This window comes from Homalodisca vitripennis, chromosome 1, assembly GCF_021130785.1.
Source record: "Homalodisca vitripennis isolate AUS2020 chromosome 1, UT_GWSS_2.1, whole genome shotgun sequence".
NCBI classification, from domain to species: Eukaryota; Metazoa; Arthropoda; class Insecta; order Hemiptera; family Cicadellidae; genus Homalodisca; species Homalodisca vitripennis.
In genome coordinates, this window is record NC_060207.1 from 94,321,491 (window position 1) to 94,347,997 (window position 26,507).

The 26,507-nt window shown below is 35.2% G+C and overlaps 1 protein-coding gene across 1 annotated transcript; it reads right to left on the reverse strand.

The window, feature by feature from the left end:
* Positions 1-957: 957 nt before the first annotated feature.
* Positions 958-26,507, reverse strand: LOC124370950 (flocculation protein FLO11). Its single transcript, XM_046829279.1, has 4 exons — positions 24,854-26,507; positions 13,048-13,240; positions 2,993-3,217; positions 958-2,892 (listed from the first exon to the last, which is right to left on the reverse strand). The coding sequence occupies exons 1-4, from the start codon at positions 26,505-26,507 to the stop codon at positions 2,832-2,834; spliced, it is 2,133 nt and encodes a 710-aa protein (XP_046685235.1). The 3' UTR covers positions 958-2,831.

Sequence of the window (26,507 nt, forward strand, 5' to 3'; positions counted from 1 at the left end):
GTGTGTGTGTGTGTGTTCATGTATATATATAGGCAATATCGCAATGGGATTTGACTGAGCATTAGCAAACTTTTTTACATTGGTCTTATGGGTAACTATGATGGCACTGCTCCAGGAGTGTTGCACTTGTGGCTGGATTCTAGCACTGGGTTCAGAAAAGCAGATGGGTCACACACAAATCTGAGTAATCTTGTAGATGTTCAGGTGTGGCACATCACTAACCACAAATATTTAGATATTGGGTACACATGCAGATCAATTTGTCTAGTCTACTAGTCTACTGCAGGGGATGATTATTGGAATTGGTTAAAGGTTAAGTGTTAAAGGAAGTCGCTAGTCTAGACATAAAGGAGTGCCACCCCTGTCCGCTTTGACTGGGTGCTAGCATCACTCTGAACATCCCTGGATGCAGCAATCATTGCTGCGTTCAAGAATGAGCAAGTTGATTCTTCGGTCACAATCTCTTAAAAATATTACCTCCAACACGTCTTTGGGTTGGTATATATTAATCTTCCTGGGTAGTGGACCTGATCATGGGCCGTGGGCAATTGAGGAAACACCTTCACAAGATATGTAACAATGTAGCCAGCACATATAAACTGCATATTGCTCATCTCTTTAAAATTTTGAAAGTGATTCCTTCGTTACCCATATTTTTTCATTAAGAGGGAGTTTTACTAGTTATTTTAACTGGTTTGTGGGATTGCTGGAAATGTGATGGGGTTGGTTTACTGATTTTCACTTTACTTCTAGCATGCACAGCAAAAATTATGGCTTAAGAAGACCTCAGCAAAAGGTACAACGTAGAAAAAGAATTATAGTACATCAAGAGTGGTCATAGTAGAACAGAAATAAAATGTAGAAGAAAATTCTAGAAGTGAACTGATTCATATATGATAAAATCTTTTGTACTTAAAGGGATGTTTCTTAGACACAATAATATAGTCAACATTTTATTAAAAGTTTAATTTGTTACTCAATGAACAACAAACATTTTCATTGTGTATAACAACTTTCTCAATAACATATCTTCATTTCTAAAAATACATTTTATATGTAATTCACAAACTTTATATAAGTACGTAACACATAATATAGCTCTATGTCCATGTATCAACTAACATATATCTTATTTAATCTATAAAGTTGTGCTTGAGGATATGGTATAAGCGTTTGTAGGCACGATTTCACATCATCACTTATCATTGTTATGGCCTTAACCCACATAGTTTCTACAGTTATGTTGTTCTATGAGTCCCTGTCACTAAACTGTACATAGTTTCAAACAAAGGATTTCTAAATGGTCAGTACAACTTAGTACACCATGCTGAAATAAATCAGAACCCTTCTTGTGTAATAAAACTTAAATATAAGTTATATACATCTTTAGTGTATTCTATATTATCCATTGACATAATTCTTAATGGGGTTTGCTTAAGTTTTAATTGAATTAAGATTTCTATAATAAATTATCCTCAATTAAACCCCAGCTTTTGTTAAAAAGACTCATTGGACTTCTAAGTGAGTTCTTACAAATATGTTCAAGGGTTACCCAAAATATAAACACACAACAAAAATGGAATGTGTTATGAAATGGACAATATGTCCCATCAATCTTCTACCACAGACATGATGAGTGATGGTATTGTTCATAAACAGATATAGCAATGTTATTTGATCTGCTAGTGTGATTTTATCAATTATATTATTTATTCTTTGGTAAATAAACACTTTTACTACAAAATTTTCCAACTATCAGAAAATTAATAATAGTCTACCAATGACTGTGCAATATATTTTCAATTGGTAGAAATAATCTTTAGTGAAAATAATTAGGCTCACCTTTCTATTTACTGAAATTTTCAAATTATTAAAAAGAGCTTTTAGTGAAAAAATGTTTGGGGAAGGGAACAAAAGTATTACAAAGCAGTAACTTGACAACTCCAGTTACTGGTGAAAAAGGAAGAAACATAACAGTGTTTATGAAGTTGAGTATTGTTATTTAAAACAAGAGTTTCAATTAAAATGGCATCATGTTGATAAATGGAGCTTGTGATAGTTGGATTTACTGATGTGTCTAAAATGGTCTTTTGTGGGACATTAAACAGTTGATATAGTATGGAGATGAAACAAAATGGTATAACAGAAGTTGGGATGGAATTAGGTTTCCTCTAAGGAAGTGAAAGTTTTGGCAGTATATAGAAGTAGTGTTTTGAAGTTTTTAGACAATTTTTTTTAATATTCCTCCACAATATATGTTGAATGTGCTGTTTACAGACTGATAACACTTTCTTCTATTTATGTATTTTCAACTTTCATATATTAAATTAAAAACAACATATGTTATATTCTGTCTACTCCACTCTGTCATTGTTTTGATGAACACTTACCACATCTACAAGTCTAATGTGTGATGCACAATTTTAGTATTATATGACTAAATCATCAAATTTTCTGAGATATATTTAGTCAGAAAGCTTTAACACATAATCTTCACCTGGATTTATTACAAATACGAGATACTCTTAATTTGATATAATCAAGGATTTTTTTACTTTTTATTCCATTTCATGTTATTAAAACTTGGTGGTTTTTTGGAAAATTGATAGTTGTGCATACAAATTAAGTTATTACCAAGTGACCAAAATAACCAACTGGCACTGATATTTTTTGACTATGGCAGAAAAATACCCTGAGATTACTCATACTCAATGACTTCAACAATAATAGAGATCTTTCTGTGATATACAATTTAGATGTATAGTTACAAATGCTCCTGACTTGTCGTTTCATATCCTTTGAGTTATCTTGGTTGGTGTTGCTTTGACGCTTCAACACGTGGAAGACATAGATTTTTTGTGCAACCGATACTCCGTAGGCGTCAGCATACCTCTGAAATACATAAACAGTTTAGAAATCATACTAACTTTACCTATCTCAGCTGCAATACATTGTATTCAGTTTTTCTCACATACTTTTCGAGTATCAATACCTCAAGACTGTGTCGTAGGAGATGGCCACCCCCTTATCTGCCATCTTACGGAACATCTGCCAGCACTGGCGCTCCTTATCAGTCTTGAAGTTGGGCTCAGCATCAGGGTCTGGAGGGGGCTCCACAGAGGGGACAGTGGTCGAGGCAGTGGGGGGTGGTGGAGTGAGTGCTTGCTGTTCAGTCTCTACCTCAGATGGAGGCTCACCATCACAGCTGCTGTCTTGGCTGCAACAATAATATCTCAGTTTAAAAAAAAGTGTATATAATGCTGAAAACAAAGATATCTTTTTTGAGAATTAAGGTGTTTTGTACAACTAAAAATGATTATTGCTATTTTTATCTGATACAGTTTATTCAGCTCTGTGCAAGCTAATATTGATAGGAACATTGTTTTGGAACAGAAAACAAAAATATCATTGAAACTTTTTTTTGGTTTTTTTATGCATTATTGTAATAAATATACAGTCACTAAACAACAGGTTTATGAAGTTGTAAAACAAAAAGGATAATTTGTAATAACTATTTGATATTATTAATTTAGTGATACATTTGCGTGTATTCTGTGTGCTATAAGTTCACATGTAAATTAAAAATGTTTTAATACATTTTTACCACAACTACTCATGTTTGCTAAATTTGTTAGATATAAATTATTATTGCATAGTTCACTGTTAAGAACTAATGATTAATTTCAAAGTAATAATTACTAGCAATAAATATTCTCAAGAAGAGATGTCCTGTATTACAAATAGTTGACATTCAGTGATTAAAGAACAGTTACATGTTAATCAGTAGATAAATAAAAAATTTTTTCAACAAATAATTTGGTAGGACGCAGAGAAAATTATCCACCAACTTTACATGTATTGTTATTTTATTGTAAAACTTTTATTATTTCAAAATTATTCTAACCTAGAAAATCAAACACACAGTGACAACTATATCCAACTAAATAATTACAAAGAGTAATGAAGAATAGACTATCAATCCAGTTAGAGAAATAAAAAATGATGAAGCTGCCATCTCAATGCCATACACGAGACAGGGCTGATAGAAGACATAACAGCAAGAACTGTCCAACTGCTCCATGTCCTCAGATATATGGATATGGCATCGTCTCAGTGCCCTCCATATATGGATATGTTCCATACCTGTACTGTATTGTACAAGTCAGATTCAATTTAACTTTCCGTCTGTCATCGACTCGACTGTATCAGCCGTAACTTTCTACCCTCTAGCTCTCTCAATAAATCATATTCCTCACAATTCCAGCTGAGACATGTCTTTATTTCATTTTAAATATTTAATATTGTATAAATAGTACATTGGAATAATTGGTTTAATAAAAACGATCTTTTAAGTAATAACATTTTCTATTTACTTAGACATCTATTTATAGAATTGTTATGACATTTAAAGTAGTCTCATTTCATTATTTACTGGTATATTATTTATATTAATTTTAAATTTAACTTCTGTTATATAAAACGTTCACAAATTTATGGTATATCAGTATTTGAACTTGTTAGACTCATCCTCAACCTGACTGTCATTTCTATATATAAAAGTCAAAGTCCTCACTCACTCATCAGTAATTCTCCAATATCCCAGAAACTTGAAATTTCACACTTGTATGCCTCACAACTTAAATAGAAAATCTAAAGTAGTTTTATAAAGATAAAGCGTACATAGGGGTTGAAATGGAATTGAACCCCTAGAACAACTACACACGTCTTATATTCTCAATAGACAAATCAAAGATTACCCACCCATATGTGATAAAATGTCTGTTGCAACTACTAGAACTATATTTTTGTTTTCGAATTTCCCAATGCCTTATAAAGATGAAATTTGACACTCAGATGTTCCTCATCACCTAAATAGAAAAACCAATCATTTTTATGAAAATCATCACTCACCAATAGGGGTTTAAATGAAATTGCAATCCTTAGAAGAACTATATTTTTTTCCAACTCCTAAATGTCCTACAGAGATGAAATTTTACTCACACGTGCATCCTGATTCACATATAAAATTAAAAAGATATGTTTTAAATATCAAACATTACAGAGTTTGAAATAGGTTTGCAACTCCTAGAAGAACTGTATTTTGTTTTTTACTCCTCAGTGTCCTACATCTATGAAATTTTACGCATACATGTTTTATGCTCTCTCTCAGCATATAAATAAAAGATGTGTCTTGAACATCAACTACCCAAAGATGTTAAAATGTGTTGCAACTCCTATAAGAGCTATACATTGTGTTTTTATAACTTTCCAATGTCCTAGAAATATGAAATTAGACACACATGATCTTCATTGTTAACATTGGAAAACAAGATCATTTGCATGATGATCAACCACCTGTAGAGGTTTAAATGGGGTTGAAACACGTAGAAAACTATATTTTAAAAAAAAAAACATCCAGCTGTCTTAGAAAGTGAAATTTGACACACATGTCAATATTCCCTTGACAGACTATGGTTACCCAAAATACCTTAAACAGGAAATAGGTTATAATAAAGGACATTGTAACCTTGTGACCAAAGCAGATTTTTAGACCAACTTAATGAATGTTTTCTTAATTGAGGCAACATTACAAACGCTGCTATGGTACCTGAAATGCTCACTTTTTGATTGAAGTAGACTCATAAGATAACTTCATTGACCGACAAACTCCTACTACGCCAAAAATAACTTATAGTAGGAACACAGAGCAAATCTTTTTTACCTTTTGAATCTCGTAGCAATGAATACTGCAATAATATGTACATCTAACATGTCTACATTCGATTGAAAATTATAGAGTTCCATCATACTATATCATATGTGCTTACACAAAAATTACTACGGACTTAGTATTCTTCCACTCTGGCCTTAAATAGTTCAAGTTTTACTGAAATTGTTGGAGCTAATAATTTAAATGGATGTTATAGAGAAGTTTGTGTATTCATTGGTGCTGTGTAAACTTAAATTTTACTTATTCTGAAATTGTTCAGGAGACTTTCCAGCGACAATCAATCATTTTCAGGAGTGTGTGTAAGGCTATTCCTATAATTTACCTGTTATTCAATAGGAAATCACCTGCAAATCCACAGGTAGATGGTAGTACTGTATATTATTGGTCTGAGGAATAAATAGGCTTATAAACCTACTTATGAGCCACTTTCTAATTTTACTTTGAATTATTTATGTAAAAGTAATAATATACTTGGTATTACATTTAATAATAATATTAAAACTCTTGAGTTTTAAAATTATTATCAAACATTTATAGTTGTTCTAGTGAAGTGTTAAAAGTTGAATCACATACTCCCATTCTATGAGCCAAACTTATATAAAGCCTTGCATAGTCACTCTAAACGTGTTTCAAGGAGTTCCACATTTCGACATTTCACACTCCCTGCTTTTGCAGTAAGTACGATACTATGAGAGCGATTACAATTATTGTTATAATTGTTTATATGAAAATATCTTCATAGTGATGAATAATGTGTCCTAATTAAGTTTCTGAGAACATGTGTTTGAGTTATCTTTGATTCCAATGAGTCCATCATTAATTATCGTATAGTGCCGCTCCGTTTGTGGAGTAATAACTGTGAGTTGTTTTTTCTAACAAAAGATTTTTTTTAACATAATTGACCTTCAGTGGGCGTTCTTACCTGGGGATGAAACCGTGGTAGTTGAGAGGCGGCATAGTGGAGACTGTGTCTAACAATAGCAGAGGCCGAGTATAAAAGTGAGGTTAGGGTAGGGTAGGGTACAGGGCTAACATGTCGGGGTCACCGCTCCCGCTCCCGGTCACCGATATCGACACGGCCTAGTTCTCCCCATGTGTACGGTTCCCGCTCGTCTGGTAACGTTGACAGTCGAACATGACAGTTCCGATAGACGGCTTTGTAACGCTGTCACATTACTGTTGTGTTTGTGAAACGAGCAAAGAATTAACCTCGTTTCTTTGCAGACTTGTTTCATAGTAACGACTCTTCGTCATCCCTTAAACTGTGAGCGGCAATATTTACACACAATTTGAAACGAACGTCACCAAATACCATTACAGTAACAAGTTAGGCACGGTTCCAACCACGATTAAAATTACACATTTAGTTATAAAAAAAACTTGAACCAATAATAATTAATCAAAATGTAACTTGTTAAATTATTCAAAGTTTGTGAAATGTTTGACTCGGTTATTGGATTTTAAAATTTAAAATTATTCAGTCCTGCTATAATTATTTTAAGCAATGTTTTAATTTTATATTTGTTTAGATAAATAGAGAATGCGTAATAAATCGCTTGAATTTAAAACTCTGTTAATTTAATTTCACTAATATTTTATTATTTAGCATTGCAGGCGTGAATAATGTAGGCTATTTACTATTATAGGAGAATAAAATAAAATAAAAATAACGTTTCTATTAAATTGTGCACATAACTAAGTTGGTATTATTTAGATTCTTAACATTCTAATATACTTTTATTAGATACTTATTTAGGAAAATCATATCGCATATTGTAACATTGTTAAAAGTTAACAGGACTCAGGGGCATTTGTTACTTGACAGAAGACTAGCCTACAGATCGCAGGGCGTCACGAACTACAGCAGGTGCACCGAACGCACGGATATTGTCTGCAAGAGATTAATACTAATATGTGTATTTCCTTTCTTTAAGTTATCAAGTTGTGTGAAAAAAATGTTATGAAATCATTGAAAGAAGTCGACATCGTTTTTAGACAATTAAAATATCGATCGCGAAATGTGTGGCGAAGAGACGGATAATCTCACACTCAGTAGCGGTCTACTACTAAGTGGAAGTTCATATTCGGATATTTCAATTTAACAACAAATTGTCATAAAATTCACTGTACGTAACGACCCTATTGAATTGGAAATAAATGGCACTACTTATTGATGAATTATTAAAAAGAGGGATCGGTCAGAATTAAATATATCTTTACTGCGAAATTGTTAAATGGAGAACACAGACTTTGTGTAGGCTATTGAAAAAGTTATTCTTTAAAAGAATAAAGTCTTGTCTTGGATCCAGAATCAATGAAGATGAACTAAACTCGCTGGCTGTTGTAGCCTACGAGCCGATGCTGGCAAGTTCATAGTTGAAGATCTTTCTCAGTAATTTGTAGAAGAAACCCGATAGTAAATAAAATTAGTTTACTAACCTATGTATTTCGTATTGATATGTCAGTTTAAAAAATCTCGGAGTATGTTTAATTTCCTAACTAGCTATTAAATTTAGTTCTTATTTGTCATATCCATTTCAGGCTTTTATAACAATCCATTAATTGTAGTTAATACTGATCAAGCTTTTTAACTGTCATACACCTTATAAATTATTTTTAAACATTTTATAACTAACAGTTTGTAAAAGTGATGTAATTAAAATAGAAAAAAACTCTTTCTTTTATTAAAATCTATCCACATGTTTGGCATAATTTGTCTGAAAATAATGAACTTGACATTGCCATAGAAAAATGACACCGGAAATGTGCAATAACTATGACAGAGGAGAGCCGTCATAATGGTGCCTACTACTAGTAGTAGTAGGGGTTGAAGATAGGCTACATAAATCCGCCTCTGTCCGAACCACCAACATCGTACATAAATAATAAATTTGATCGTTTAAGGAGTGAAAAAGAAGAAGTTTCCAATTTCACCCCAAATACCGAGTAGAGGATTTTATATGAATAGGATCTTGTTCATTTATGTTATTTATGTTGTTTGTTGTCAAGTTTATTTTACACAACGGTTTATATCAAATACTTTAGTTACTACTGTAGACTCGGCCTTGTGTAATATAAATCGATCGTGCCATTTTTATCTACTGCGACATCTGCAAGAATGTAAGGAAGGTCACACTAACTCTCCGATATTTATCTCTGTTTTATTGTAACCTGAATACGGAACAGAAATACAGTAAGGTGATCGATGGTTACTCCTCTTGTGGCCTAGTTGTGGACTACTACTCTACGGTACGTACGGAGGGTGTGACTTGTCAGTTGACAGCTGTCTTGTCGAGCGCACACGCGCATGTTAACGGTATACGTATATATTCTAAACCTCAAATTATTGCCACACCAAATCCACTGAACTCTTTATAGTATATCAATAACTCTTCTCCACAAACCTTTTAGTGTCTCATCATTAACAGAAAACTGTAGGTCTAGATAAGGCTCCATGACAGTATTGGGAAGGAATGCTGGCTTTATACGAGTTGAACTATTGCTCGATTATAAAGAGGAGCTGTCATTTAATCATAGTTTGTAGGAAATTCGAACAGCTCTAGAGTCACCAAATTATATTTGTTTCGTAAACTGATAAAACAAATTTTATAGTACGTTTTACGTAGGAAACCGTTTTCGACATAAGGATTTAACATTAGATATGGACAGTCCGGTGAAGAAGTTCTGTATATTAATTATATAAATAGGATACCACATGTTTATCAACTTTATCACACATGTTGATATGTGCACTTTTATCGGGAATCACATATTGCGACATAACTCAATGAACCGAAACTGCAGCTTACCTATAACTTGTGTTTTATTTATGTGAGTGGGAATATAACAAATGGTGGGACTATAACTTCCATATGGCAAGGGTACTGAGGGTTTAAGGTGGCAATTTTCTGGATAAATTATTTACCATACTGTACTTGTCTCTTCCAATTTGTTTAATTTACAAATTGATTGCCGACTAGGCGATTGATCCATTGTTCCAATGCTGCAACCACATGGCAAGACTGTAATCGAATTGCTATAGATTTTTAAAAGGAAAACTTGTTTTTTTTATATATTCTAGAGAAATAATACGATTCATGATTGAAATTACTAAAGTATACACAGGTATTGATAAACAAAAACACATAGCCTACGTTCAAATCTTGTATTAATAAAACACACAATATACTCCCCTACTTGACTTCATGGTTGCCACTATTAGACTGATCAATTCATCTTAAACAAAAATAAATCCAGACAAGGTGTACTAAGATTCCTCCCCCGTTATTTAGGAAATACTATACATAGCTTTTAACAACAATCCACAATTAAAAATTTATTTTTACATTTGAAATACAAATATTTTCTTTTATAATATAATTTGTGGATTAGTATAATTCCTCTGTGAGTGTAAGTAAATGTGACCTGTTCCTTGCAGAAAGAGAGGGTCGCGTGAGGGTGGCAGCTCATTTCCTAATGTCGGTTATAACTAGACAGGATGTTGGGTGGGGTGTGGAGCGCGTGACTGTTGTACGTACCTGTGCGTACAGAAACAACCATTGTGCCTACTTTACTTTTTCTTGAACCCTTTTTCAACTGCTTTACGAGTTTATACTTGTTTTTAAAACAGTTTTCACTTCTTTCCTTCCGTGGCACACAAGGCTCTGAAAGTACCTGTGGCACAAAGTTATGTTATCGTACGACAAAAGTTAGCATATAAAGTTGCCAAAATATGTGCATGTCCTGGAACGTTCACTTGCTTGTTTACTATACGTTTGTTTCTTGTAAATGTTGATAGTTGTCAGTCATATCATAGCACATTTTTCGTATCTTGCGTTATACAATTTCTATTACTTCCCCTGTGGCTTTCACTTCATATGAACTGACAATAAAAGTTATGTTAAAAATAAAACCCATACTGTGTATCATTCCAAATCTTATTTAAAGTTGTTAATTTTTTTTAATTTTTATGAATTAAAAAAATTAAGTTTATTGATTTACATTGAAGATCTTGAAACAAAATTCTAATTTTTATGTTGAGCACACTTTCTAATTTTGCAATAGTGTTTCACTTTTATTCATTTAATAATGATAATAAACTTTATTGTGAACAGACAATGCACACATTGTGTCACAATCGTCCTCCCTAACCTAATCATTCATTCTGGTAATAGACCATTCAGACATACATTATATCACTCACGCCTCTTTCACATAATTTACAGGCCCGGCAAATTTATTTGCTTTGAGGTCTTTGAGAATTTTTGGTTTCAATCATCCCAGCGATCCATCATAAACTCGCCAACTGAGTAAAATGCTCTCGAAATCAGAAGGGTTTTCAACTGAGTTTTGAATTATTTCCATTTTTTTTATTGATGTGTTCAGGGAGACTATTGATCAATCTGACACCAACTTGGGATGGTACGTTTCTGAACGCATCTGTCCTGTGCTGTTCTGTTGGACGCGAAAGTTGTCCCTGTCTCTCGTCTCGTGTTGGTGAAAATCCCTCCCCAAACCAAAGCACACCTCGACACGGAGTAAAGGATCACCTTAAGAATGTAGAGACAGGGCAGAGTCAGAAATCCCACCTCCATACACGCGTTTCTACACGACTCTCTAGTGTTTAAATTCAGAATTACGCTTACGGTTTTTTAAGCCTGAAGATTCGCTCCAGCTTGTGCTGTGCACAACTGCCCCTAAGTTCCATATCCCAAGTGGGGGATAAATTAAACCATATTATGCCATTTTCAATTCCATAATTGGGCAGTGCTTTGCCAAATTGCGAAGGGCAAAGATGCCCGACGCAACCTTGGCACAGACATGATCCACGTGAACGTCCCAGATTAGTCCTCGATCTAGGAACATTCCCTGGAATTTTGTTGATTCCGTTTCATCGAGCGGGAGATCATCCACAAACACTGAAGGTTGTTTCAGATTTTTGTTTCCTTAGCAAAAATTTCATGAAATTTGATTTTGATACATTTGTTTTCAGGTTGGTTTCAGAAAAAAATTAAATGCAGGAATTCAACTCAGAAAAATTAATTATTATAATTATTATTATATACATAATTATAAAGTTTTGACTTTAAAACAGAGAGTCGTGCCGTCAGCATACTGAACCACCTTTCCATTTTGGATCGATGGGTTCAGATCGTTTACGTAAAGAAGAAAAAAAATGCCCAAGGATAGATCCCTGCGGGACTCTATGGGTGATCTTTGCTTTTGAGAATAAAGCACCCGGGACCTCTGCACACACTGCACCCCATAAACCACTCCTTTCTAACTTGTACAACAGTGTTTCATGATGCACACAGTCAAATGCTTTAGAGAGGTCGAGAAATACAAACCGTAATCAATTGCGGTTTTGGAGGTTATCGCTAACCACGTTGGGGATGAAATGTGACTCAAATAAACACAACAAATCCCTTTTAACTATTGAATCCCCAATTTTATCAATATTAAAATCTCCACAAAAATTATGTCTTTTCGTGAGGTGTCTTTAAGTAGCACAGATAAAATATGTTCAAACTGTTCCAAAAACAATTTATTATTAGAATCGGGGGGGGGGGTGATACAACATTATTACAATCAGAGGGAAAGAAGATGATCGTGTTTCCATCTCGACTGCTGAACGCTCTATTATATTCTCAATTAAAAAGCTTTGAATATCTGCGCATAGACTTGCCTCCAGATTCTTCTGGACAGACACATACGAACCGCCCCAAAAAAAGTATTATGAGTTCTCCCAAAAAAATATCTAACGTTACACCCATCTAAACGGTTCAAAATTCACCTATTGCCTTCTGACAAGCAATGCTCTTTAACACAAATAATCTCAACAAAACAACCTCCCATATCAATGTATGCCATCAAGTCATACATCAACTCAAATCTGGCAAGCACATGAAGAAACCTCAGCTGCATAACAGTTGATTATCGGCACTGAAAATAAACATCTAATCAGACTAGAAGCCAATGGCACCGCGTAGTAAATACAGCGGTTATCGCAAAATAACCGAATAAAGCGAGGCTACTACCGGCTATTGGTGGTAGTTGGGAAGTTACCTTTAAGCCGTTGGCCCCATGTTAAATGTAAGAGAGGGCTTGTTAGACCTAACATCGCCTGGTAAAATAAGACATTCTTTACCTTTGCCTTTAGAAACTTCGGACCAGTGCATCTTTCAGGTCACTCCTTACATCTAAAATAGTGAGTGACTACCACATCAATTACTCTATACCTAACCTACTTGAAGATGTATTCGTTCAGTATTTAAAATTTTATATTCAGTAAGAAAAGAAATAGTGAATGAACTGACCCGATGTTGCCTGTACTTTTGGCCTTGACGAGACGACGGCGCACCAATGGAGGCGGTGGTGTCGCTGGGGCCGGTGTGCTCGCGGGCGGCGGCGAGGGCGGCTCCGAGGGCGGTAGTACGAGTAGAGAACCGGCCCCGCGCCGTGAGGGAAAGCTGGCCGTATAACTGCGGGATCCGCCCTGCTGGAAACTCACTGGAACACATGTAACTAGAGTGAACGTGAACTGAACACAATCGAAAACCAAATACGATAGTTTCATAGTCTTTACCTTTAAACAAAATTATAGGAAATATTGCAAATAACTTATTTTGCAAGCAGTAGTAACATGCAGTACTATTGAGTGTTTCGAAAAAATCTTTGTTTTTATTTTGATTTATTGTAGTCGCTTTAATTAGAACATTTCGATCTGCCTACTTCCCCACCACAATTTTGTTTAAACGGGACAAAATTAGAAAATAAACTTCAAAAGGTCAGTGCTACTATTTATTAGTATTAGTATTTATTCTACGTCTGCGCATTCATTGTACCAGTATTAAATTTAAACTCTCTTTGATTGAGCTGTTGTTATTAGTTTTATTTATTAGACATTAATAATTAAAAAGTACGAAATCCTGCATATGGAAATGCGTGCAATTAATTTTAGCAGATAATTAAAATTATCTAAATTTTTAAATAGTATAGACACGATATTCAGGTAACTAGTAGTATGTATGGTTTAGTACAATACCAATCCGTAGTCATAGTAGTTTATTCTTCTTATAAGGTTGTTTTTTTTTCATGATTTCTAATCAGCGTTAGTAATGGTAATGTCAGTGAGAAAGGCATTGTTGTGATTGGACACGGAAGCATGTTTAAAGCTAGCAGCAATTTTTCTAGTTGGGAATCTCCCAGAACTGGCAGTTCTGTGACCGCCATTCAGAATGTCTGGGAGTTATAGAAGGTAGGGAATGTTTAGTATATAAAACCCGCTAGGAATTCGGAATATTTATTTGCTATAAAGCACAAAATTCCAGAAACTTGGAATAGTGGCTCAGAACTACTAGTTCCGCGAAATTCCCAACTAGTAACAAATTTGTCAATATTTACTGTATTTACATGTATGATACAAATGATAATGTGGATTTGAGTTTTCAACCATCAATACATGATTTCAACATGTTTACGCACTTAAATGCCAAATTAAAAAATACTGTAGATAAACATGCACATTTAATTTTGTTTTCATAGGTTTATTTTTATAGTTGATACTAGCATTTCATACCCTAATTTGTTTCCAATTAAACTAATATAGTAGTAGTTAACTAAATTAGAAACGGTGATGAAAGTTCAGATTCATACTTTAAACGTTTAATAATTGGTTAGTAAAAAACAAATGATATTTTAGTCCTTTCTAATTGCATTTCATTTAGTAATAACTTCATTCCATTTGTTATATAATTTAGTTGTAAATTAATATATTTTGACTGTAAATTATTTTTCTAGATTACACAAAACTTGACTTCTATTATTTGGTCTCCACTCTCTCTATGTTTTTTTTATAATTAATGAACTCACATTGATTTGCTGTAGGTTGCTAACGAAACGTCTTGTACGCAATGTACGCAGCACTGTTTAGTACCTATATTGCCATACAGCGCCGGGCGCCGTGCTCCTGTGGTCAAAGTGCGACGCGTACTATGGCTGTACTCGTCTAGCTTCTGATTGCAGGAGTCCTTTTCAGTGAACAGGAGCAAAATGATCATTGCAATGGAATTCACCAATCGTCCTTAATTGATATTGTTCAGTCACATCGTCAATATTCTCTAGTCCTACAAGATCGCTAAGTTAAATTGTAGTAGCTCAATATATAAAACAATGTCGGCCAAAATGTCAACTGAGATCTTTATATAATAAACCGTTAAATAAGAACTACACTTCTGTGTACAATCCAATTGCTTGAACAGAATACTACAGCGACAATTCAAACCTTAATTGTGTCATGTTCACAAGATATCTCTTGAACTAGAATTATTCATTTTTCTGAACAAACGTAATGCAATAACTTGTTTTCTGTAACCAGTTAGAGACAACACACACTGAGACACATGTAACACTGTTATAGATGTGTGTGTCGTTGACTCACTACATCTACATCGCTTATATAATAACAATATATATTTAATTCACTCATTCAATTATATTTTCATTATTTGTTACTATAAGTTTAAAAAATATTATTTCCGGCATGGTAAATTTATATATACTGTATATACAAATATGAGTTGATCTTATTATACGTTTTAAAGTGTTTTTTTACCATACGGAATAATTATAATATTTGGTAATACGATCAACAATTGTCCCGAACATTCCTTTTCTACCTATCTGAATTAAACACCAACTTCTGACATAAGTGTGGTGGTGTCCGTTAGGCAAATTGGCCGTCTCAGCCACGAAACCAAATTCCCACGATCTGTGTCCGTAAGTACTGATTTTGCATACAAGTAAACACCCAATTCTGGCATAAGTGTGGTGGTGTATGTTAGACAAATTGGCCGTCTCAGCCACGAAACCAAATTCCCACGATCTGTGCCCGTAAGTATTGATTTTGCATACAATGAGTAGTTATTAAGCCCAGAATTATACAGGGTGATTCAAAACTAAACGGCAATCTCTCGGGAGCTTATTCTATAGCTAAAAAAAAGTAAAAAAGTTCATATAACCATATGCCCGGAAACGCTTCGTTAGCGAGTTACGCCTAGCGAAAGATTTCGCCCGGATTTCAGAACCCTTGGTGAAGTCAGGCCGTATAAAAATGGTAAAGGTAGTTACAAAGATACAAATACGATTGTTTTTTATGTTTTTATATCTGACAAATTTATTAAAATTCGTCCCAGAGCTGTAAATGCAATACTTTCAGAGATATCTTACGTAAAACACAAGAATTGGTGCAAAGAAATAACACATTTTTGTGTTTAACCTAAGATTACTTCCATAAATGTTAAATAAAGGTCATTTTTTTCTTAAACAGATTTGTAGAACATTTAATTCTGAAAATATTCATGTGAATTACTTAGGAAAAAAATTAATAATAGGTATTGAAATTTAGCTTTATTTAAAAATAAAACAGACGCACAAAAATGCATATTCTTATCTGCATAAAATATTAACTAATGTTTAGGTTGTGAGTAACAGCTGATCATTTATTCTAGACTGAACATTAACATAAAATGTATTTACCTTTATAAAACTGTAATAATCACCTATAATAGTTGCTCAAAGTGTCCTCCGTTGTTAGCAATGCACGTTTTCGCACGACGAATCCACTCTTTTCTAGCGCGTTTCATAACGTTTGGAGCATTCTTGATAGTTTCTGCCGCCTCTGTAATGTGATTACGTAACTCCTCTATGGTGTTAATCCGTTTTGAATAAACAATTGACTTCATCCAACCCCATAAGAAAAAGTCTGCTGGCGTGAGGTCAGGAGAACGTGGTGGCCATTTTACTGGTCCATTTCGACCAATCCATTGTCTACCGTATGTATCATTTAAATAGTTTTTCACATCATTAGAAAAATGTGGAGGTGCTCCGTCGTGCATAAACCATGCATTTATTCTGTTTTGAACAGGAATATCTTCCAAGAGGGTAGGCAGGTTTGTTCTTAAAAAATTTAAGTACGCTACTCCATTAAGTCGATTAGGGAGGAAAAATGGACCAATCAAATTATCACCCAGAACACCAAGCCATACATTGACTGAAAATGTATGTTGAAAATGCCTCGTCGCAGTTTCATGTGGGTTGTCGTACGCCCAAGTATGGGTATTACGAAAATTTACAATTCCATTTCTAGTAAAACAGGATTCATCAGTAACGAGAATACGCCGAAAGAAATACTGATGTCGTAAACAATTTCTTCTTAACCAGCGGCAGAACATCTTCCGTTTATTAAGATCTTGCGGTAATAAGTCTTGAACACGTGTTATATGGAATGGGTACAACTGTGCTTCATGAAGTGTCCGCCATACGCTTGACTGGCAAATATTTAACTGACGTGATAATCGTCTGGTGCTTGTGGTTGGTGATAATTCTACAGCATTTATTATTGCTTGTTAATTATTATAGTTCCTTGCGCTACGTTGACGACCAGTATCTATTCGCTTCGGTTTAAAGCTACCAGTTTCTCTAAGTCGTCTCTCCACAGCTTCAAATGTTTTGCGATCAGGTGTTCTTCGATGTGGAAAAGTATCACGATATTCCTGAACTGCAGCTAAACCATTCTTGTTAACTTTGCCGTAAATCAGTATCATGTCCGTATACTCTTCAAACGAATACATACCATTTACATTATCTGCCATTATTTACTAAGATAATTACATACACTTTTATAAAAAATATTTAATAAAATATTTTAAAAATAAATATTTAATAAAATATTTTATACACTTGTATAAAATATTTCCAAATAATCACAGGATCTCACAAAATACAATCTTCACACGCCACAATACAAAAACCTCCATAAAGGTTATTCAAATATTACTTCATGAACTTAATTGTTGATCAGCTGATATTGCCAACCTTTGCAAAGAAAATATGACGATAAAAAGTGTTGAATAAATGATCAGCTGTTACTCACAACCTAAACATTAGTTAATATTTTATCAACGAACTATACTACTGGAACGCGCACTGCCCATAAGCCACATGTTGTGTTTTCCGGTCGCACACAGCTGTGCGTTACTGGTGTATCCATGGATTTGCAGGCGCTTAAAGTGGGCAAGAACTCACCGAGTTCTGTACTCCATGCCAATGATGCTGATCTTAGAACACATTAACTGTTTATTGATTTTAAATCTAAGGGTAAATTAAGTAGATCAAGTGATGATGTACGGCATTGAAAATTGTAAAATATTGTTATTTGCTCTAGTTATCTCAAACAAATGCGACCACTTCTAAATTGACGAATTTACTGGAAGCCACGAGTTATTTTTAATTAAAACTGGGACTAAACTATTTTTTTAAATAATATCTCGTTACATCGAAAAAACAGAAAACTTTTGACATTATAAAAAAATCCAACTTAGAAATAAGGCAAAAAATTGGTCAAAATAATTTTATTTTCTAACACGTAAATTAAGTATGTCATGCTTGTAAATTTTATGTAGTTTAATTTGAAATAAAATACTGTCAATAAAAAGTTGTTTTTTTTCACCTGGGAAATATTTTAATGCCTGTAATCTTTGTTTCCGACTTTGAAAGAAAAATAAAAAGTCAAAATCTCAGTTATTTTGATATTGTACAAAAATCAGTTTTTTTTTAACTAAAAATAAAAATCCACGGTAAAAAGCAGCTACTAACATTTGTAATAATAAATAAATTTTAGTATTTAACAATTGTATTAAGTCTAGAAGGCGTTTTTAAAATGATGTAAGATCATTACTATAATGCCTGCCATATGGACGGAGTTAGTTCTTGCCCATTTCCAGCGCCTGCAGGCTCGGAACGCAGCCCAGGATTTCGGCTCAGTTTCTCCGGCCCAGAGCGCGTTCCATTATTATAATTCGTTGTATTTTATGCAGATAAGAATATGCATTTTTGTGCGTCTGTTTTATTTTTAAATAAAGCTAAATTTCAATACCTATTATTAAATTTTTTTCCTAAGTAATTCACATGAATCTTTTCAGAATTAAATGTTCTACAAATCTGTTTAAGAAAAAATTATGGTTGCCTGTAAAGTCGGTTTTACGGGCGAAGATTTTACGTGACAACGTCTTTTTCTCGGTAGAATATTTATTGATATGAATATTATTAAATTGCACAATAGGAACAAGGAATTGAATGAAAATAAGAATTGCACAAATTTTAACTATAGAAATATATTTTGTTTACTAAAACATTGTACATAATTTGAAATTAATTAAAATTTGTTATTGTAAATGGTAAAGTTGAATAAAACATTTACTAAAATTGGAATTTGAAATTCTTGCTAAACACAGTTAAATTCTAACTCCGCGCGTGGTGATTGGTCGGTTTAGTTCGTTTGTTTGGTCGCACTGTTATGACAGGTTAGAGGTTATAATTTGTTATTTTAAATGTTTGACTAGCAATACGCGCTGTTTCTTCTCAATCAACTGAATTACGATTGATTGCAGAGTGATTTAAACTAATAATTTACTTAACACTATCAACATTTGTCAATAGTATGACATAACCTATAAACTCAGTTTCTCAACTTTTGTGTCAATCTAACAATTAATCAATCAATCATAGTTAACGATAATGAAATATCAGTGTACAATTATTTACCTTTATTGTTGTAGTTGTTGTAAATGACGAATCTAAGCACTCCACATTTTCACGAATAAACATAGTTATCTGCTTTATCCCGTGCGGATCCCGTGCGGCGGACCCACTGGACGGGCATCGTAACGTTACCGGGCGTTACACTTTTTCATGAGTGACTCCGAGCCGCAACCTAATTTAAGACGTTGTCACGTCAAAAAATGACCTTTATTTAACATTTATGGAAGTAATCTTACGTTAAACACAAAAATGTGTTATTTCTTTGCACCAATTCTTGTGTTTTACGTAAGATATCTCTGAAAGTATTGCATTTACAGCTCTGGGACGAATTTTAATAAATTTGTCAGATATAAAAACATAAAAAACAATCGTATTTGTATCTTTGTAACTACCTTTACCATTTTTATACGGCCTGACTTCACCAAGGGTTCTGAAATCCGGGCGAAATCTTTCGCTAGGCGTAACTCGCTAACGAAGCGTTTCCGGGCATATGGTTATATGAACTTTTTTACTTGTTTTTAGCTATAGAATAAGCTCTCGAGAGATTACCGTTTAGTTTTGAATCACCCTGTATATATGTTAATATTAACATGTTATTCAGTGAGTTATAAAAGCCATTCAGTTATTAATGTTCTTATTTTTTATGATTAAAACCAGTAGTTGTTCATGCTCTACTCTTATGGTGATTCAGGTTTTATATTAATAATTAATGTCTCGGCTTAAAGCTAATTCATTTGTGGTTGTTTTAGACGGGTGTTTTAGGATTTCATGATCAACATTCGTGGTCAAAGATTTAATGAGCAACACTTCGGGGTCTACATTTCTGAATTACCAGTTCGGATGACCATCAGCTTAAAGGGACTTATTTTATTAGAACATTTATTTGGGAAATTTGAGTTGATATAAAAGAAGTCTTCAGGGCCATACAGGGATTGTAATTTGTTAAAAGGCGGTTTAATTATTAAGCCGGTCAGCGATTCATCACAGACAACTGTCAGTTAATAATGGCAGAATGTTACAATAAATAATTGTCAGTTCTGAAAGCATACAGGTACATGTTTTTTGTTTTGTTTTTTTAACAACCCACTGTACTTCGGGATAGTTTTAATTAAAGTAATAAATTATTATATTTATTTAGTATATATATTATTCTTTACAGATTATAGTACAACTTTCTTTACGAAAATAAATTATTTCTACAACCAATATAACATACACATAGGTATCGAAAAATGCAAAATAATGTAACTTTATTTTCATACATTTTCGTAATTGTTCCTGCTATTTTGTCTTTTTTAAAATATATTAAACTTATAGTTACTACTACATTTAAAAATGATAAAAAAATAAAACTTCAGTATCAGATTTTACTAAAATCTACACAAAACCATAGACTTATATCATTATTAGAAAAAAACTATCACATTTATTTAGTTCGAAAATATCTGAGACAATCTATCCTCATATTATTGTGTTGTTAAACTTTAATAAATTGTTGTTCGACTAAACAGTATAACGCGTATTCTCTACATTTAATTCATGTTTGTTCTTCATTTGTTTCATAATGGTTATGACAAAATGTGATTCTTGTTGACGTTTTGAATATTTTTGTTGTTTCATAAAATGTTTGACAGCGATTTTTACCAGTTGTCGTCTTAACGATCTTCACGTACCTTCGACATGATACTAAAATACTTTACATCGGTAGGACAGTCATATTATACATCTATTTTATACATCTATTTTGGTTAAAATCTACACGGCCCAGTGGTTTACAGATTACTAAATTTACTAAAAGCCTACTTGATTTAACATCAGCTAAAAGCAGCATCGACCCGAAACGTGAAGGGTTCGTGCGGAGAGTTGACGACATGAAGTTTTATAACGTGCTGCCGGCCGGCGATACATTTCAATTTCCGGTGAAGTTGATCGCATGAAAGAAGCCTATCGAGAGAGCGGAAGTTGTTGTTGGCGGAAGTAGAGACAAGCTGTTGGTGTAAGTTGTAATTGCCTGGCAGACACGCGCCGAGCACCTCCCGCTTATAATTGCCTCAGGTGTCGTGTAGGTGCATAGTTGTATACAACACTGCACTCTGTGCTGTACTGTTCCCTTTTACTGTCTTAATGTACCTCTGAACAACACACACACAGTATACTTCGTACTTCTTTAAAATCTATTTTCCAAACATTTTCCTTTATTGTAAACGAAACAACAAATTTGTACATTTAGTAATACATATGTTGATACACAGTACACTGTACAACAAAATGTCCAATGTCTTTTCACAAGAGCGCATTTAACAATGTTTGAATTTCAAGGTTGCCTAAAGATCCTCAACTAGACCCTTAAATATGCCAAAGTACCGAATGCGATCATTGTATAATTTAGTTAGTAGTTCTGGAAAGTTTGGAACAAATTTAAATGAGATTTTAAACCAGTCTTGAAACTACTTTAGTACAGGTAAAAATACCAGGATAACCACACACAATATTAATGATATACATAAAATACCGATCTTATGTTAAGAATAGGTTTACTAAAATCTAAGAAATGCTAGATAATGGGCAACAGAAGGTTCTATCTGCCGAATAAAACTGAAAAAATCATCCCTGCGGTTGTTATTATATCTCTATTTGTAACTTATTAATAACATTAAAGTTGACCATTTGATAACTAATAGTTTTACTTCAAGTCACATTACGTGTTACTGTTAGTGTACAAGTAAGTGTTCTGTTTTCTTAGATAGCCTTTCAACACTGAGTATTTAAACTTCATTTTTCAATTGAGGAGGTTCCAAGCAAAAGCAAACATGTCACCCAAATGGAACTTTGGGGAATTTGGAAAAAACTAGTATTACAACATTATGCAAAATTACAATAAATTTGATATATTTGTTATGATTGTTTGTAAACTTTTTTGAGTCGAAATACGTGCACATTTCAAATATATTTCACGTAATGTGCTCGTTATTAGCAATACAAATATGGACATGTTCTTATTTGACTGATCACAAAGGACATGTTTGCTTTTGCATAAACCTACATTGGACATGTTGTTTTCTTTTGCACGGTTTAAAAATTCAGTAAACAATAAAATGTATAGTAATAATACTAGTTTTATTTATGGTATACAATATTTATTACATATTATGTTGAATTACTATTTTAGAAAGTAGGCTATAATTAAATTTTCAGATATGCAGTCCCATATCAGGCTCCAAGCAGTCACACTCACACTCTTCTTCGTCACCTTCAATTTCATGACATTCCGGTGTCTCCTCAAGAATTATCTTGTACCAAGACAAGTTAGTATTGTTTATTCCATTCGTCACCGTTACATTAACTTCAGCAACGATTCAACGTCCTTCTTCTTAGATGCTTTTATAGCATGTCCAAGTCGAACAGGCTCTAAAGGGGTTGAAAAACACTTGGTAGATGACCAAACCCTTCTTCTGCAGGGAAATGAACTGTTCAGTATCACTTTGAAATCTGAAATGATCAGTTGATTTCACTTTAACAGTGGAAACTTCACGACGGCCAGTTGTTTTTTCCACTACTGCCTTTCCCTTCTTTAAGAAAATTCTCTTCTTTTCAGAAAATGTGATCAACGTTCCTAATCTTGAAGATAAACATTTTGTGTTTACCAAGGACCACTCATCTCCCAGTTTCCGCACTTCTCCTACAGATTGGTAGACAGCGTAGTAATCTTCTTTGGTGCTCATGGTAGGCTGCTTCCTCAATAACTTCTTCTACTCTGCCAAAAAACTCGGTCAGCGGGCATAAAACTATGCCCTCTAACAGGAAATGTAATGCTAATCTCTTTTAAGTTATGACTTTCCGTGCCTAAAAAATACATCAGTGTGGATCAAGGGGGTTATTTTTGTTTTGTCCTGGACACCCATCACAAAACAGTCTTATTGTGTGGACATTTTCAGACAAACTTTTTGCCTCTGAAATCAGAAAATCCAAAATAGCTGGGGATACCTCGGTTGCCCCTCGTCCAGCTAGTTCCTCAGTCCAAGTATAAAATAACTGGATCTCTTGCATCTGATCCAACAACACAGAGGCAGTAAAAGCTTAAGTTGCCTTTTATAAAACGCTTCTTGGATGGGGGTTTTGGGGAGAGGTTGTACCTGCTGTAGGTCGAAGCAGAAAGTTACTTCGTCATCTCTATTTCTCCCTCATGAGTTCATAAAAGCACTTAGCTCTTATTTTGTGAATTCTTTTTTCGAACATAAGTTTGGTGATGACTGATTTATCTACATTAGGTTTAGCTTTTTTGATTTTGATTTTAAGATCTAGTTCATAGCAAGTGCAGCATACATCTGTGGCAGGGGACCTAAAACCCTATATTGAACTCATTAAAAACTCTGCTAAACATGCTTTTTGAAACTGTTAGATCTTTTGACACTGTGTGGCAATTGTATATAAACGCGCAATTTTCCCTTGTTTAAATCTGATTGCAGGTATATTCTCTTCGACTTCTTTCGATTGTAATGGCTCTCTCTTCCTCTCAGATTGCATAAAAATAACCTCAGAGCTGTTTTTTGGGCTCACACGTTTGGCTGCACCTATCGCCACCTCTCTTGTCTGTCATAGTTTTCTCCATTTTTTATCTTCAGAGCAATGTTGTGCAAGCGGGGTTGCTTTTAAAAAGGGTGATATGCATAAAAAACTTTTTGCACACAGGTATTATCTTTTCCAGTTACAGAAATTATATATTACTTCACAGTAAAGTTGTGTTTCCTTTGAGCTAATTGAGGTAGGCCTAGGTCTCTTTCGTTAAATGTTATTTAGGACTTACCCAGCTGGCAATGAATTCCATCTTGTTTGTTCTTTTCTGCTTCCTTATAAAGGACTTGTCTTGTGTTCAAAGCATCTTTAGGTCTCACTAGAGCACATTTCACACCTTTGTTCAAAGGTTGGAAAACACGACAACCAAGAGGGGCACCATGTCGTTTTAAACTTAGCTAATGTCCTTACACTTGCTGTCTTTTTGGTTTCTTTCTTGAGCCTTGATTAGCATCACCAATTCTGACTAAACCATTGTCATCCATATTTTCCATAACTTGATAAATTAAAACATCATTAACACTATTGCAAATTATTGATAGACTGTGCAATACAAACACTGGTATAATAACCTCAAACCCAAATAGCAGGTAACTGAAAATAAAAAAATCATAATATTGCAGATCACATGATCAGATGGAGCCTTCCCATTGGCTAGAGGGACATGTTTGTGTCTGCTTGGAAACTAAGCGGGGACATGTGTTTCTTTGCTCTGAAACCTGCATATTTCAGTGTTTATTTTAAATAGGACATGTATTTTTTTGAATGAAATAAAAGTGAATGGAGTGATAGCAATGATGTTCATGATTTCAAATCAGCTGCTAACTAAAATGTTTATTTTTATGGACATGTTTGCTTTTGCTTGGAACCTTCTCAATTCATTTTGTAGGATTTACTGAACAATATTTTCATAATAAGAATAAACATTAGGGTAAGTGTATGCCCACTTACCGGTCTTGGCTGGAAACTTGCGCAGGCAGACGATGGCAGGGGTGGTGGCAGGAGTAGTGATGGTGACGGTAGTGGCGGCAGAGGAGGCGGGGTTTGACTTGGTGTCTTCCTGTTGGGTACCATGAGAGCGAGACCAAGGCGACTCCTGAGGCAGCTGCACGACTGGTTCTGGAAGATCCTCGCCCTCACTTTCATTGGGGCTGAGCAGCGACACCATGGTCACGATGTCTGCTCCCCGCTCTATGAATCTTTTGCGGTTCCGGGGCTTGGCAGGAGCTGGCAGGGGTTCTCCGTAGTTCTCCTCTTCTGAGCTGTCATCTTCATGACTCTTCGAGACTTTCCGCCGCCCACCTGTAAACTTTCTCCGGGCAGGAGCAGACTTTATGTTTCTCTCCTTCTGTACAGTGACGATATCGTCCTCATCGTAGTCGAGGTCCGTGGTTTCTGCCTTGAAATTGTTGTCTTTAACCAGACGTCCTCTGGTAGGAGCGCTCCTTCCGGCAGCGGGAGCAGACATCATTCTCGTTAAGGGTTGGATTAACGATTTCTTCAATATAGGTTTGGTCGCTTGTGGTGAAGGAGTTGCTGGAGGAGTCGAGGAAACACTGAGACTCCCGGACATCACAGGATTGTTGCTGCTATTTCTGAAATTTGCCCTTCTCATCGTTGCTGTCAAATTATCCTGCTTCGGTTTATCAGGTTCTTTCACCTTATCATTTTTCTTCCCTTCTAATTCACCCTCTTGAGATCTTTCGTCCCCAAGGTCAATCCGAGAGTAGCTCTCCGGCTTCAAAAGGTGTTCGCTTGTGGTATTCTCTGGGCACGGCACTTCGTCGTCCGCCTCGTTGTCGTTGGGTGCGGGCTCGGAGTCGTCCGCGTGATCGAACGATATCGTTATCGATGGTGTCAACTTTGGCCTGACCGGCTGCGTCACGGTATCCACATCACTGTCAGGCTCCCTAAAGGCTGCCAAAGGAAAGGTCGCTGTCGGGAACGTCTGCACTGATGATACTTTGAATCGTGGCCTCTCCCGCGGGTCATCTTCCAACTGTCGAAAGTCTTTGGTGAAGTTCGTGTTTACTATGTCTGATAGAGGATTGAAATTGCTGTTTTTCAAGTCTTCGTTACAGTTTAAAGAGTTATTTTCCACTTGAGTAACGATTTCTCTGACACTCAGGACGGCGTCTTCGTCCCCTTTGTCGACGCTGTTGTGAGCTAAGAAAATGTCAAGATTCGGTCGCTCCTGACGATCCCTCCAGGCAATACGAAGTCTCTCGGCGAGCTGCTGCCGGGAGTAGAGGATCGTGTCCGGCGGGGCGGCGGTCTTGGCGGGCTTCGCAGTGACGGGGCGGGGAAGCCCCTTACATCGCTGTACCACTACCCCCACCGGGACATCGCCTTCACAGGAGACTTGACGACGTTCCGTCCACGCGATCCTCACCGGCCTGGGCCTCACCACCACGGGCTGTGCCTCCCGTCGTGGAAGCGGCGGCTCCTGTGACACCAGAGAGCTGGCTAACACACGCAGACCGTGGTCCCCCCAGTAACGCGCTCTAGGACTCTCCTCTGACGCTTGCTTGCGGAGCTGCCTCCTCTGCGACTGCTGCAGGCTCAACTGTCGCACTGGCCCCCCGGCTCGCCGTTTGCCGCTCAT